Source organism: Phoca vitulina, unplaced genomic scaffold, assembly GCF_004348235.1.
Source record: "Phoca vitulina isolate PV1807 unplaced genomic scaffold, GSC_HSeal_1.0 scaffold40, whole genome shotgun sequence".
NCBI lineage: Eukaryota > Metazoa > Chordata > Mammalia > Carnivora > Phocidae > Phoca > Phoca vitulina.
This window is the reverse complement of record NW_022589743.1, coordinates 5,928,765-5,943,355: the sequence shown is the minus strand read 5'-3', so window position 1 is coordinate 5,943,355 and position 14,591 is coordinate 5,928,765. Positions and strand designations below refer to the sequence as shown.

The 14,591-nt window shown below is 44.5% G+C and overlaps 1 protein-coding gene across 2 annotated transcripts in view; it reads left to right on the top strand.

Moving 5' to 3' along the window:
• Positions 1-14,591, top strand: part of CA10 (carbonic anhydrase 10) — a 497,444-nt gene that overhangs the window by 75,431 nt on the left and 407,422 nt on the right. For both annotated transcript variants that reach the window (XM_032428451.1, XM_032428452.1), the window contains one exon: positions 2,692-2,766. In XM_032428451.1, coding sequence (XP_032284342.1) covers positions 2,692-2,766 — 75 coding nt within the window. The remainder of the gene's footprint in view (positions 1-2,691; positions 2,767-14,591) is intronic.

The following is a 14,591-nucleotide window of genomic DNA, read 5'->3' as shown; positions in this document are numbered from 1 at the left end:
ATGATTTCACTCATATGTGGAATTTAAGAAACAAAACAGAGGATCATAGGGGAAGTGAGGGAAAAGTAAAATAAGACAAAATCAGAGAGGGAGTCAAACCATAAGAGACTTTAATCATAGGAAACAAACTGACGGTTGCTGGGGGGGTGTGGGGTAACTGGGTTATGGGCATTAAGGAAGGCACATGATGTAATGAGCACTGGGTGTTATATAAGACTGATGAATCACTGAACTCTATCTCTGAAACTAATAATACACTATATGTTAATTGAATTTAAATAAAATAAAATTAGAAAAAAAAAAGAGAACATGGCTTTCCCAAGTACCTCTGGGAATAAAGAAAGAAGGCCATATTTATGGTTTAAATTGTTCAAGACAGTCAATTTTGTGAGTTTCAATAAAACTCAAAAATTCCTGTCTTTGATAAGGAAAATCAATCCTGGCTTATCTCTAATGCAAAGCTGTTAAGTGGTGTCTGCAGTTCAATACTTTTGGGCTTTCAGATATGTGTATCTCTTCCACACTTGGAACATGTTTCATGTCCAGCAGAGTTAGGCTGAAGTTTAGTGAAGTATCAGAGTTGTTTGTTTGTTTTTTTGTTTGTTTATTTGAGTTTTTTTGTAGGATGTACTGCCTGTGAGTTTTATTTAATTATCATCAAGGTGAGCATTACAAAATGTTTCAAAATGAGCCGCTGTAGGGGCACCTGGGTGGCTCAGTCAGTTAAGCATCTGACTCTTGGTTTCAGCTCAGGTCATGATCTCAGGGTCCCAGGATCAAGCCCCACGTCGGGCTCCACGCTAACCACAGAGTCAGCTTGAGATTCTCTCTCTCCCTCTGCCTCTCTCCACCCCGCCCTAAAATGAATAAATAAAATCTTTAAAAAAAAATGGGCCACTGGGTCTGAGTGCATTAGGTGAATCTGATCTCACAGACTTCTAAACCTTTGTCATTCTCTTCTTTGTCCTATGACGACCCTCCAATGATGTGGGAAGGAGGGGGAAGGTGGATCATGCAATATCAAGGCTCAGAGGAAGCATCAGAATTGTTCTGAACCAGAGAAATGTCGTTTGTCCACCTACTTGGTAAACTTTCCAACCATATAACTCTTGATCTGGTTTCTTAACTTGGTCAGGTGTAAAGAATTCCTAGCTGATTTCAAATCTCCCTGTCTTTCCCTAGTACCACAAATACCAGGAGTCTGTTGACTCTTCCACTTGGCTCCCTGGCTGGACAAAGTCTCTCCAGCCTCTGTGTTGAGGCCACTTCTCCCTTTGCCTGCTGCCCCAGAACAGATGCACTGGCCTTCCACTCAGCTGCCTATAGGATCTTCCTCAAGGGCTGTGGGAGCTCTATCCATTCCACATGGAAATGGGGTACTGGGTAACCCAGTGTCCTTTGACGCATCCCAAGCCCTAGACTTGTGCTGGGCAACTTGAAAGGTGATATCTTTCCAGATCCTTAAGTAGGTTCTTTGTCCCTCTTCTATTTGTGTCTCAACCCCCACTCAACCCCCACTCAACCCCCACTGTCATCTCCAGAAGGAGTGGGCTTCTCTTTCACTCGTCCTGTGTCATAAACCATTCTTCATCAAATAACTGCAAGCCTCGGCGGGCTTAATGTCATACGCAGAAAAAGTATTTTCTCTCTACTATGGGGAGACACTTGGAGCTAAGCTATTGAAGCTCATAGGGAAGCCAATTTGGCAAATCCTCCCTATGCAAAGCTGTGCTTTCAAACGCATTGTCTTGGACCATGTTCTCTAACCCAGAATGATGCATCTGAAGGAGACTGAAAAAAGAACAAGATTTAAAGAAAGGCAATGAATGTCAAGGTTTAACGTTTGCTATGTACTCGCCAAATTACAGATATGGTTGAAATTACCTTATTTTCTTCCAGTGTGACTGACAGCTGAGATGTGAATGCAGTTCAGGCATCCACGCAAGTGTGTGTGCCGCCTGCACTTTGGGGCGGACACCCACATGTAATGGAATCACCGCAGATCGCCCACCAACTGCCATAAAGGTTAAGGATTATCCTGAGGTCCTGTCAGCATGAGCTCACAGATCCCTATGCCATGTCCCAATTTCTTGGGCTTTCCATGTTTCTCCCTATGACGACCAAAGCTCTCACCATGATGATTTATATTCTTGTTTTCATTTTCCCGGGGCCTGAAGAAAGCCCTTCCCTCTTCTAGCCCAGCCCTTTTAGCAAATGCCCTACCTCTTTTCCATTCCTAAGGGGTTTGTGCACGTGTAGAGTTCTTGCCTGGCTTGTGGCTGGGATCAGCTTCCTCTCCTCAAGCCCAGTGGAGGGTGCGTGTGTGTGCGTGTGTGTGTATGTGTGTGTGCGTGCCCGTGCACACGCACGCACGTGTACTGGGGCAGGTGCAGAAAAGAGGTGAGTCAGAGGTAGAGACAAGTGACAGGGGAATTCAGATAGGCTTAAATACATAATTTTTGTCGATTTCCCTTGCATAGAAATCTCCTGAGTGCTTTTTTTATAAAAACACAAAGACAGTATATTGTGAAAAAAAAAAAAAAAAAGGAAAAGGAGGGTAGCTGCTGCATTTTGTAGGATGACTTGTGGGTAGAAGAGGATTATTGTATGTATATTCACCCTTCTTCCCAGACAGGACACAGGGATCCTCCACTAGCCTCTCAGTGTCTCTTCCTTTTTTTCCCCCTACAGCTCAACAGAATTCACCAAAAATCCATGAAGGCTGGTGGGCGTACAAGGAGGTGGTCCAGGGAAGCTTTGTTCCAGGTAAATACACATTTATTCTTATTCTTTTATTTTTTTTAAAGAAAGAATTTGAATGAAATATAATATTATTTCCAGAATTTTGCATTTGCTGCACGCCAGGGAAGGTATTGCAAGGAGCAGTGGCATCTCTTGTACACAGTGGGAATAAGACTTTTCCGTCAAGGGGACATTTGTTCAAGAGTGGCAGTTCCACCAAGACCCCCTTTCTCCATGGGAGCCTACAACCCTAGGCCTTTCCCTTGGGTGGCTCTGCCAGGGAGAGGGCTGCGGAGGACAGAGGGTTGAAGCTCTGTCTGTTGGAATTTGCTTAAGCGAGAAAGAGCCTTTTTTTTTTTTTTTTAACATTAATGAAACAGGAAGTCTGGAAAGGCTGACCATGACAGTGAGGCTTGCTGGGATGCATGCTGTCACTGATGTCACTTTAGTACCATCTGTGGTCAGGACTTAGCAGATTGGGCTAAGCATGGGCTAAAAATAATGGCCGGAGTGGATGCTGTCAGCATGAGTGGGGAGAGAACTGAAGACAAATTAGAGCCAGAAACATACCATGGCTTTAGTGTCAAAGGAAGGCGGGGGTCCCTGTGGTCCCCCACCACTCTGACCTTAATCACGGTCCTCCTCATTCTGCTGTATCAGACTTTAGTTGGGAGAGAGGCAAGAGAAAGAGCAAGAATGTTAAGGAGAAGGACGGACAGAAAGGCGGGTGAGATATTTCAAAGTATTTTTAACTGCCTAGATGTGGGAAGGGAAGAAATGCAGCTCTTGAGAGGAGTCAATATGGAGTTCCCCATTTGGGCGCTAAGCACAGAGGGCTTCATGTGTCGGTGGAGATCTTTGTAGTTGGTGGCAGGTGGGAAGAGCGGTGTCCCCAGCTCACTTGGTTCATTCTTGGCTGCTGTCTCTTGTGTTCTGGTTCTTCTGTGGAGCTCCTGACGTCAACTGTGCGGAGCGCCGCAAGTTACTAAACCCCTCTGAGCATTACTTTCTCAGTTGTACCATGGGACGGTAACTAACCCATGCTCTTGGGGCTTTCCAGTAGGAGGAAAGCAGCTTGGTGAGGGAGAGGTGGGTGACCCATGAAAAAGCCAGCTGACTGCCAAATAGCCTCATAAATTGAGATTATTAACTGTACAAATTTACTATGGCACATTTATTCCTTGGCCCAGTGGGCATAGAAACTGGTCTTGATTAATTCACCCAGAAATGATCAGGTTTCTAATAATAATCTTGTAACAACTTAATCGACACAAGCTATATTCATGTGGACTGATCTAGATACATGGCATTTTATCCTTGACAACTGGGGACATCCCTTGCCAATGGATCGAGTGCTTATGGTTTTTCTGAGGAATCTGCTTCTCATATTCAAGGCATCCCAGAAATTGTATTTATAATTATGTGCTTGTGCTTTGCAATTATGGAATTAAAGCAACAAAGGGCATTCCCTCCAGGTTATAATGAGCCTTGCCAAACTAATAATATCCTCCAATATCCTCTGTAGTGACCGAAGTGCTCACAGATAATACTGAATAAGCCCTGCAAAATTTTGCTTTTCTGCTCCACATTTTATTTTTGATGTTTTCCCCTCGGTTGGCACATCCCTTCTTTACATGTGTTCAAAGCCCTCTTTTGATTTGGTTGTTGCTTCTGAGACAGCCACAGGAAAGTTTTATCTTTCCTTTTGTGTGTTGATTTAAAAAAGCTGAACTTTTCCTCATTTCCAGCTTTATAGGAGATGATATGTATAAAACGTGCAGTGAGGACTCAAGTCGGACACACCTGGTGTTGAGTCTGGGTCTTTGGCTTCCTACTGGTCGTTCTGTCAGCAAATTGCCTACCTCCTCTCAGATCCTTGGGTTATTCATCTGTTAAAATGGAGATAAGAACCCAGTTAGCCTCATGAGGTTTTGTGAGGATTAAAATTATATAATGCAAGATAAGGTGCTTATGGTAATGTCTGAGGCATGGTGTGAGTACATGTCAGTTGTTCTGGGTATAACTATTATTATTTTATCAATAGCAGTGTAATTGGAAATTTGATACTTCTCTGCTTGGGAAAAAGCAGAAAGCTATAAACTGGAAACATAGTAATGCAAGTGAGGGTCTCTCATGATGCATAGAACAAGGAAGATGCTTAGTAATTGTTCCTTGGATTGGTGAGCTCACCTGCTCTCTACACAGTGGCCAACTGAGAAATGACTTTATCGTCCTCTGCATCTAATGGTCCCAAAGTCCTTTGGCTTCCTGGAAGAGGAGACTGGCATCTGATGATTTTACTTCTTACACTTTGGGGCACTCCACTCTGTTAAAAAAAGATAAGAGTCATGAGAATTTTTGAATTAAGTAATTGGACCTGAGGCTGTAGCATCTGACACACTCCAAATGACCTACTTTGTCTGAGTTGGTGCTTAGGGCAAATGGTGGACCCTTTATCTCTTATTATCATTGCTGAGTATAAGGTCGAGAGTGTTCTTTGCTTTGCCACTGGGATTTTCTTCATGTTACGGATGTGTGAAAAAGAAGAGAACTTAGTATGACTAGACTATTTGGGCAAGTTTTATTGCCCCATAGGTTCTTTGCAGGAATATCTAGAAAAAAGTTGGCATAACAGTTGTGAATCTGTGATTTCAACAAAGCTTGTGGTGCAAAGAAATACATGATTTCTCTAGCAATGGCAAGCACAAGGTTAATTTAGTACCAGAATAATCCACTTTGGTCAGTTCAAAGCACCTATGGAGTAACCACCTGATGCTGAGCACCATGCATGGGGCTGTTGATAAAGAGGTAACTGATACATGGTTCTCATTCAAGGGTACACCCACCGTCTAAAGAGGAAGATGAGCCGCAAACCCGTGACTCGGTATAACAAGGGCTCTAATAGGGTTTATGGAACATGTAAAGGCATCCATAAAGGATTGTGATTCTGCCTGCCTGTTGATTAGCAGACTTTGTTGTTTTCCTGCTCAAATCCGCACTTTCATCAAACCTCACCCCTAACTACAGCCTGCTTTGTAGGCGGAACCCTGATTTTATTTATGTTCACCCACCACACAGCCATGTGCTCAGAGAAGGAGTCCCTTTCCAGCCCCAGAAAGTTACTTTTGATTAGTATCTACCCCACTAATGGTGATTTCAATCTCTTTCTTGAGAGTGATTGATTTAGACATCATGATGGCTAATTTCATGTGTCAAATTGGCTTGTCAACAATACCAAGATATTTGGTCAAACACTATTCTAGATGTTTTGGTGAAGATACATTTTTTTTTAAAGTAGACTCCATGCCCAGCATGGAGCCCAAAGTGGGGCCTGAATTCATGACCCTGAGATCAAGAGCTGAGCTGAGATGGAGAGTCAGACGCTTAACCAACTGAGCCACCCAGGCGCCCCACTGTGAAGTTTTTTTTTAGATGAGATTACCATTTACAGCAGTGAAGCTTAGGTAAAGCGGATTACCCTCCCTAATGTCGGTGGACCTCATCCAATCAGTTGAAGGCCTTGAGAGAAAGACTGAGGTTCCTCAAGGAAGAGGGAATTGTGCTTCCAGAACCTTTTGGCCTCAAGCTGCAACATCAACTCCTCTCTGGGTCTCCAATCTGCCACCCTTCTCTGCAAATTACAGATTTGTCAGTCTCCACAATGAAATGAGCCAGTTCCTTACAATAAATCTCTCTCTCTACACACAGACACACACACATTCTATTGGTTCTCTTTCTCTGGAAATCTCTGACTGATTCACTAATATAGACATGAGCCTGGGTAAACAATTCTGTCCACGGTGGGGACAAAAGCTACACCGAAGATGACGAAACAGAGACTTGCAATGAACGCAGCTCTTGCATGGCTTACTTGGTAGCATTAAATTAACCATGGAATGGCCTCATTTTCTTAAGTGAGACAACAAACCTCTTCCTGTTGGAGCTGTTTGGAGTCAGGCTTTTTGTCACTTGCAGCCCAAAGCATTCTCCCAGATTCAGGGTTCTCAGTGGAGGAGGAGGAGAGGGTGGGGTAATATCGGAGTGAACCGAGCTGGCAGTGGGGTCGAAATGCAGCGTGGGTGTGGGGAGTGTCTACAGGGCAGGGCGTACCATGGGGCTCATGCGTGAGATTCTTTGTGTTTCATGTTCAAGAGCGTAGACACAGTTCCTTTAAAAATAGAGGAATTATAAGACATCCCTGAGCTCTGGAGGGACACAATCAAATGTGTATTTTAAAAAGCCAGCTCTGGCTATAGTAATGAAGATGTCCTGCATTTTGATAAGAATATCAGAGACACCAAGGATTCATGAGGATTCATGAGGTGGCTTCTTTCTTTCCTTCTTTCTTTCTTTCTTTCTTTCTTTCTTTCTTTCTTTCTTTCTTTCTTTCTTTCTTTCTTTTTCTTTTCTTCCTTCTTTCTTTCCTTTCTTTTCTTTCTTTCTTTCCTCTCTCTCTCTCTTTTTTTTTTTAAATCATCCAGGCAAAGGTAGCAGGCACCTATACAAAGACTGTGGAAAAAAAACAAACCAAAAACTGGGTTAATCATGTTATTGAAGGATTCGGCATGGGGTTTGTTTAGTGACATTTAAAGTATATCTCTCTTTCACACATATAGATAACACATTTGTCATTTAGCATAAATACACACATTTAACACATTTCGGAAAAATTTGTGCCAAATACTGTCTTTTCACATTCCATGTATCCAAAACAGTAGGGGAATAAGGCATTCTCTACCGAGGAGGCACAATGCTAGGTGCTAGGGTTTCAAAAAAGAGATGGCCTCTGACTTCCTTCAATCTAGTGGGAGAGACAGTCACTAAAAGTAATAAGGGGACTCTCAGCCCCAACACCTGCTTCACATGGCCATGTTTGAAATGGGGAGTTTCTCTCTCTCTTTTCAGACTAGGACATCAGAATCGAGGGGTTGCTTCCATTTGAAAGCTTTAAATCATGACACTTGGGTTATATATTTTTAGAACCTTATGAAACCCTAAAGCAGGTGAAGAACTTCTCTTCCATGTCACCACCTCCTAAGGGTTGCTCTCAGGATGCTGAATCTGACCTCTTGAACTCTCTCATCCAGAAAGTTCTCTCCAGACGCCTGCTTTCAGCTTGGTCCTTGGTGGGTAAAGACACAAAGAGGGCACCTGGGTGGCTCAGTCGGTTAAGCTACTGACTCTTGGTTTCAGCTCAAGTCATGAATCTTAGGGTCGTGAGATCGAGCCCCGCATCAGGCTCCATGCTCAGTGTGGAGTCTGCTAAAATTTCTCTCTCCCTCTCCCCCTGCGTGCACATGCATACACTCTCTCTCTCTCTAAAATCAATCAATCAATCAATCAATCAATCTTAAAAAAAAAAAAAGACACAAAGGACATTCCACTGTGGTCTCAAGATGATGAGGACAGTGGGAGAGAGGGAGATAGGTAACTATCCATCACATGACAGCGTTTCTGGGATTGCCATGGAGGGTGTCCGGGGTTGCCCAGTTTGAGAGCACAGAGGGCTTCCCAGCCAATGCAGTGCCTAAACTGAGTCCCCAAGGGTAACATGTATGATTCTGCTAGGACAGGGAGGGAAGAAATGGTGTTTCAGAGAGGGGAGGGAGATGGGCAACGTCCTCAAGGCTGGGAAGAGAGAGGCTCACTGTGCAAGGAGAGCTCAGGGGAGTTAGGGCTGAGGAGGGCAGCCTGAGTCCCGGCATCGAAGGCCATACCAGCTGCCAGTTTAGATTTTACCCTGGACGCACTGGGGTGCCAAGGGAGGGATGAAAGCTAATACAAGATTCAGGATGAGGAAGATGTGAGCTAAGACAGGAGCAGCGGGAACTCTGAGGAGGGTCTAGCCTCCAAGGGCAGGAGCTTTGTCTCCCTTTACCCCTACCCCTCCAGGACATAGCACAAACCTTGCATACAGCAGGGGCTCCATGTTTGCTAAATCAACTTGGATCAGAACAGAGGAATTGTTGCTCCTTGAAGCCAGGTATGAATCATCAGCAGCATCAGCAGCATCAAAATAAGCCCAGCGGTACCAAAGGAAGTAGGGCTACGAAGGTACATTGGAAAAACCTCCCGTTTCCTACCTGTGTCTCCTTTACTCCTCCTACAGCATGTTTCACTTCTGACACTTCAGGTCACCAGATGGGTGGAGCTTCTCTCACACAGCAAATAATTCTCCACAGCACCATCTGAGTGTCAATTTAACTCAATTCTAACACTTGCTACGTGGAGAGAGCGTCTGATCCCACAGGTTAAGGGCTCAGTCCCATAAGATGGCCACCCCCCCATTTCAGATGCCAATCCCACATAGTAGGTCCCCAGGCTACCCACGACTTCTGTCTGACTTGGCTACAAATCAGAGGCTCCCACAACCTCTTCTTCCAGTTTAATTTGCTAGAGCGGCTCACAGAACTCAGGGAAACACTTAACTTACATTTACTGGTTTATTAAAGGATATGATAAGTGATACAGATGAACAGCCAGATGAAGAAATACACAGGGCGAGGAGCTCCCATCCCCTGCAGCTGGGGTGTACCACCGCTCCCAGTACATGAATGGGCTCACCAACCAGGAAGCTTCCCAGACCCTCCACTATTGGGATTTTTATGGAGGCTTCCTCACATGGGCATGATCAATTACTGACTCTTTTGAGAACTTGGGTGGGGTGGGTGGAGGGGCTGAAAATTCCAAGCTTCTATACATGGCTCGGTCTTTCTGTTGACCAGCCCCCATCTAGAGGCCATCCGGGAGCCCACCTTGAGTTGTCTCATTAGAACAAGAGATGCTTCTGGTGCTCTCATCACTTAGGAATATAGAAGGGTTTCAGGAGCAATGGTGTGTAAAGAGTAGGCTTCGAGGTGTATTCCCGGCAGAGGAGTGCACCTGTGTAAAAGCTCAGAGTCATGCGTGGGCATGACATGCATAAAAAATGGAACAAACTTCACTGTGGCTGGAACATAGGGTGTCAGAGGCAAAGTGGTTTGAGATCGGAGGCAGTCAGGAGCCTCTACATGCCTGGACCACACGTCAGGTATTCCACGTGAGGATCCCAGGAACAAAAGGAGGACAGTAAGAAGCTATAAGCAATTCGCTCTTCCTCCGAGATCTGGGAGGCACCAAGGGATCATGAAAGTGAGTTTCTGTCTGAATGATTCAAAAAGAAACCCGAAGCTTCGTTTCTGATCAGGATGGGCTTAGGAAGCTGCTTTGGCCACTGCACCATCCTCGGGTACGTTCTTCAAAATCAAGGAGAAATGGTTTGCACGGGACAGTCAGTTCTCGCAGCATGCAGATTCCCACCCCTTCCTTGTTGGATAGGTTTAAGACTTCAAGATTGTTAGAAGATGCAGGTAATTATATCTATTGGCAACCACCTGTGGTTTAGCACCGATACCTAATTACCTGCATTGTTTAAAATGGCCAATTTTCTCCACTTAAGACAGGCCCCTATTAGACGTCGGTAAAGAATGTGAGCTCTCTTTGCTCCCCGAAGTCCTCCTGGGGAGGGAAGCAGGCTGGATGGTGGGGTGCTTGGTGATGTAGGAAGACCTGTCCAGGGTCATACATGCCCCCCATTCCTCCATATAGTAGATGGTGCCTATATTCATTTTCTGTTGCTTTGTAGCAAATTACCATACAACTAGCGGCTTAAATAGACACACGTTCATTGTCTTGCAGTTTCCTTGGGTCAGGCGTTCAGGCACGGCTTAGCTGGGTCCTCTGCTCAGGGTCTCGTAAGGCTGCAAAAGGTGTCAGTCCCTTTGCTTCTCATCTGGGGCCAAGCTCACACAGCTCCTGGGCAGAATTCAGTTCTTCGCGATTGTAGGACTGAGGCCCTCAGCTCCTGTAGGCTGTCCCTTCTCCATAGTTCACAACATGACTAACTGTTAAGGCCAAGAGGAAAGAGTCTTTCTTTGAATTTCTCCCTTCTCTTCTGGGAAGGTTTAGACTCTCTTTTTAAAGTTAGGCCTATCCAGAATAATCTCCCTGTGATCAACTCAAAGCCTGTTGACGGTCGACCTCATTCACATCTGCGAAATCCCTTCATCTCTCACAAACCATATAACCTAATTACAGGAGTGAAATTCCATCCTACACGCAAATCCAATTCATACTCAGGGTGGGTGTGTACGCCAGAAGGTGAGAAAGTTGGAGGCCATCTTGGAGTCTGGCCTACCACACTGAGCTTCATTCCTCTGTGGAAAATGGTGTGGGCGTTCCCCTGTGTACTAAGTTGTGCCCCTCATTCCTTCCTATGTACAAAACTGTAAGAGACTGCTAAAATGGGGGCATCTGGGTGGCTCAGTCAGTTAAGTGTCCGACTCTTGGTTTTGGCTCAGGTTGTGATCTCAGGATCATGGGATCAAGCCCTGTGCTCAGCGGGGAATCCACTTGGGATTCTCTCTCCCTCTGCCCCTCCCGCCCCCAATAAATAAATAAATAAATACTTCATTTTTTTAAAGATTTTATTTATTTGAGACAGAGAACACGAGCAGGCGGAGGAACAGAGGGAGAGGGAGAAGCAGACTCTCCGTGGAGCAGGGAGCCCGATGCGGGGCTCGATCCCAGGACCCCGATATCATGACCTGAGCTGAAGGCAGATGCTTTAACCAACTGAGCCACCCAGGCTCCCCAATAAGTAAAATCTTTAAAACAAAAAGGCTGCCAAAATGCTCATGCTAAATCAATCCCATTTTAGGATGAAGTAGACACTGTTCTAGCCTAACATCTTCAAATTGAGAGGTGAGAAATAATATTTTTTGGATTGGATATTTTTTTGTTGTTGTTGTTGCCTTTCTGTGAAGAGTACCCTCAGGTGAAAACCAAAGCTAGCTTCCCCCGCATCACCTCAGATTTCTCAGCCAGTGCTCCTAGATTTATAACAAATGTCAAGTGTGAGGGAGAGGGAAGGATTTTTTACATGACTCCCAGGTTTCTGGTTTGGGCAACTTGCTGGAGGGTGGAATTGTTCTCCTTTGTGGAGACAGGTAAGAAGCAGTGAGGTGGGTGGGACTCAGCATGGAGAGGCTCCCTGTGGACAACAGCCAGATGCCGCCCCAAATTGCTCTTCCAGCCGTTTTCCCCCTGCCCTTCTATCCTCTGGCCTCAGACTCTGGCTTCTGATACTTCTCCCCACTCAGACCTTTGTCCTTGTGTTTGGCAAGCTTGCCCTTTGGCTCAGACTCAGTGTTTGCTTGCCAACATCTTCCCAAGCTCCTCCTCCACCTTCAGCTGACAGGCTCTGTTGACAATGGGACACAGCCTTTCTCCCCTCAGGCATTCACTGCGTGATCACCCCAATCCCACTCAGCCTCCCTTTGAAGGGAAGAGGATCCCACAGCCCCTAAACTTACCTACCCTCCAGCATCCTTTGATACACCTCACTCGATGGGTGTGATATAAAGTCATTGTATTAGTTTCATGCGGCTGCCATAACCAATTACACAAGCAGAGGCTTGAAACAACACAGATTTATTATAATTCTGGAGGTAGATGTTCTAAAATCAAGCCCCTCCTGATGTCTCACTTTATGGCATCAATTTCTTTGCTACAAAAGTGTATGCAAACCTTCCTGTTTGAGGGTAGTATTCATTTTAATTTCTCTAAGGCATAAAACTTGCATTTTACAGAGTCCTGTTGCATTATTATTTGGTCAAGGGAATAACCCTCTGCTATTGGAGCAATCAATCCTTACGGTGTAAGTTCTTATCTGTTTCCTTTACTTGAGCAGGGGGTGGGCAAGCAAGCACAGCAGTACGCTGCCCCTGAACTTTACTTTCGTCATTACCAGTCTTCTTTCTTGTTTGGGTCATGGAAGCAACAAAGAGTACAGGAAAGTGCTCACTAGCTTGGCTCATCCACTAACCAAACATCTGTAATCTTAGGCAAGTCATTTAGTATCTCAGGCTCTTGATTTCCTCATGTATAAAATCACCGCCTTGAGCTGCATTATTTTCAAAGACCCATCCTGGCTCCAATACTCTCGGAGAGTTTGCTAATGTGATATAAGATTGGTTTGGGAGATACATTTAGCAGCCTTAAGAAATAGAATATTGATTTCATTCACAGGATAATTTTATTACGTTCAGTATCAGTATTTGGAAATGGAGTCAGTGATGTAAGTGTGTCTGTCTAGATTTCTGATCTCTTGTCTCTATGAGAGAGCAAATAGAACTTAATGGATGTATTCTTCTCAGTATAGGAGGGTGATGTTACACTGACCCTCAATTATAAATACCTTTAGTTAGATTTTTTCTCAGAAATTGGGATGTGTAGAGATTAAAATTTACTCTGAGCCTGAAAGATGCCAGACACCCTGCTAGACACTGGGGATACAAATAAGAATAATGCCCCTGATCTTAAGGAGCTCACAGACAAGTTTAGAGACAGATTGCAAATCAGAGGTTACAGCTTAGCCTGGTAGAGGATGTGAAACCCAAGTGGAGAGACAAAGGTGAAAGTTGCAATGAGCTCTGCCTTCAGGCCAGAGAAGGCTTTGCAGATGAAGACGGTTCTTGACATAGGGTCTTAAAAGATAATGGAAGAGTAGTCAGGTCGACTAGATGGAAAAGGGCTTTGCTGGTGGATTAAACATAATGGAATCTGACCTACTACTAAGTAACAGATTGTAAACTTCTTGCAAACATTCTTGTAAGCATCTCTTATATGACAGCCCCTATTATGACCATACTTCAAAGCTGTGTCATGGAAAGTGCACTGGACTCAAAAGATCATGCTTTGTGTCCCACTCCATTGTGTACCAGCTGTGTGATGTTTAGAAATCACCTAACTTCTCAGAGCCTCAGTTTACACACTTGTAAAATAAGGACAATAAAACCCATGTCTCAAATATTTTTGTAAAAATAAAATGATAGTAATCGCCCCCTATCTGTAGAGGATGCAAGATACTAGACCCCCAGTGGATGCCTCAAAAGCAGGTTGTACCAAACCCTGTATCTACCATCTTTTTTCCTATACGTACGTACCTATGTTAAAGTTTAATGTATAAATTAGGCACAGCAAGAGATTCTTGGCAATACTAATAATAAAATAGAACAATTATAACAATATGTTATAATAAAACTTAGGTGGATGTGGTCTCTCTCTCTAAATATCTCACTGTACTGGGCTCATCCTTTTTCTTGTGATGACATAAGACAATATAATGTATATGTGGTGAGGGGAAGTGAGAATGACGTAGGCATGTGACTAGGGTTAGGCTGTTAGGGACCTTCTGATGATAAGCCGGAAGGTGGATCATCTGCTATCCAACTGCAGTTGACCACAGGTAACGGAAACCGCAGAAAAAGAAACTGCGGATAAGGAGGGACCACTGTCTAGATTAGACCTAGACATGCCCTGTCCACTCTGAAAGACTACAAACGTATTGCTCTTTTTGTTACCGTAATTTTGCCCTGGGCTATTTAAGTTTGCGAGGAAGGGCCCTGCTTGGTTGTACTACTATTCCGAGTTCCTAATACATCCTTCTAATCCAGGGAAGCCTTTTGAAGGCTTTTGAAGATATGTTAACAGTTGCCCATTGTGCAAAAAGAGACAGCTTGCACTCAAGTACACATGCAGCTTTATATGTCTACATCACTATGAAGATGGTCGGGTTGAAGCCATCCAGTATGAGGTATTGTTGCGGATGGGATCTTGCACCAAGCCTTCTCAGACGCACATATTTTTCCTGGTGCCACACACTGAGTCCTGGTCCAATCAGCACAAGTGACTCTAGCCAGTCAACCACTTTGGAAATACTTCTGGAGGGGCACCTGAGTGGCTCAGTTGGTTAAGCATCTGCCTTCGGCTCAGGTCATGATCCCGGGGTCCTGGGATCGAGCCCAGCA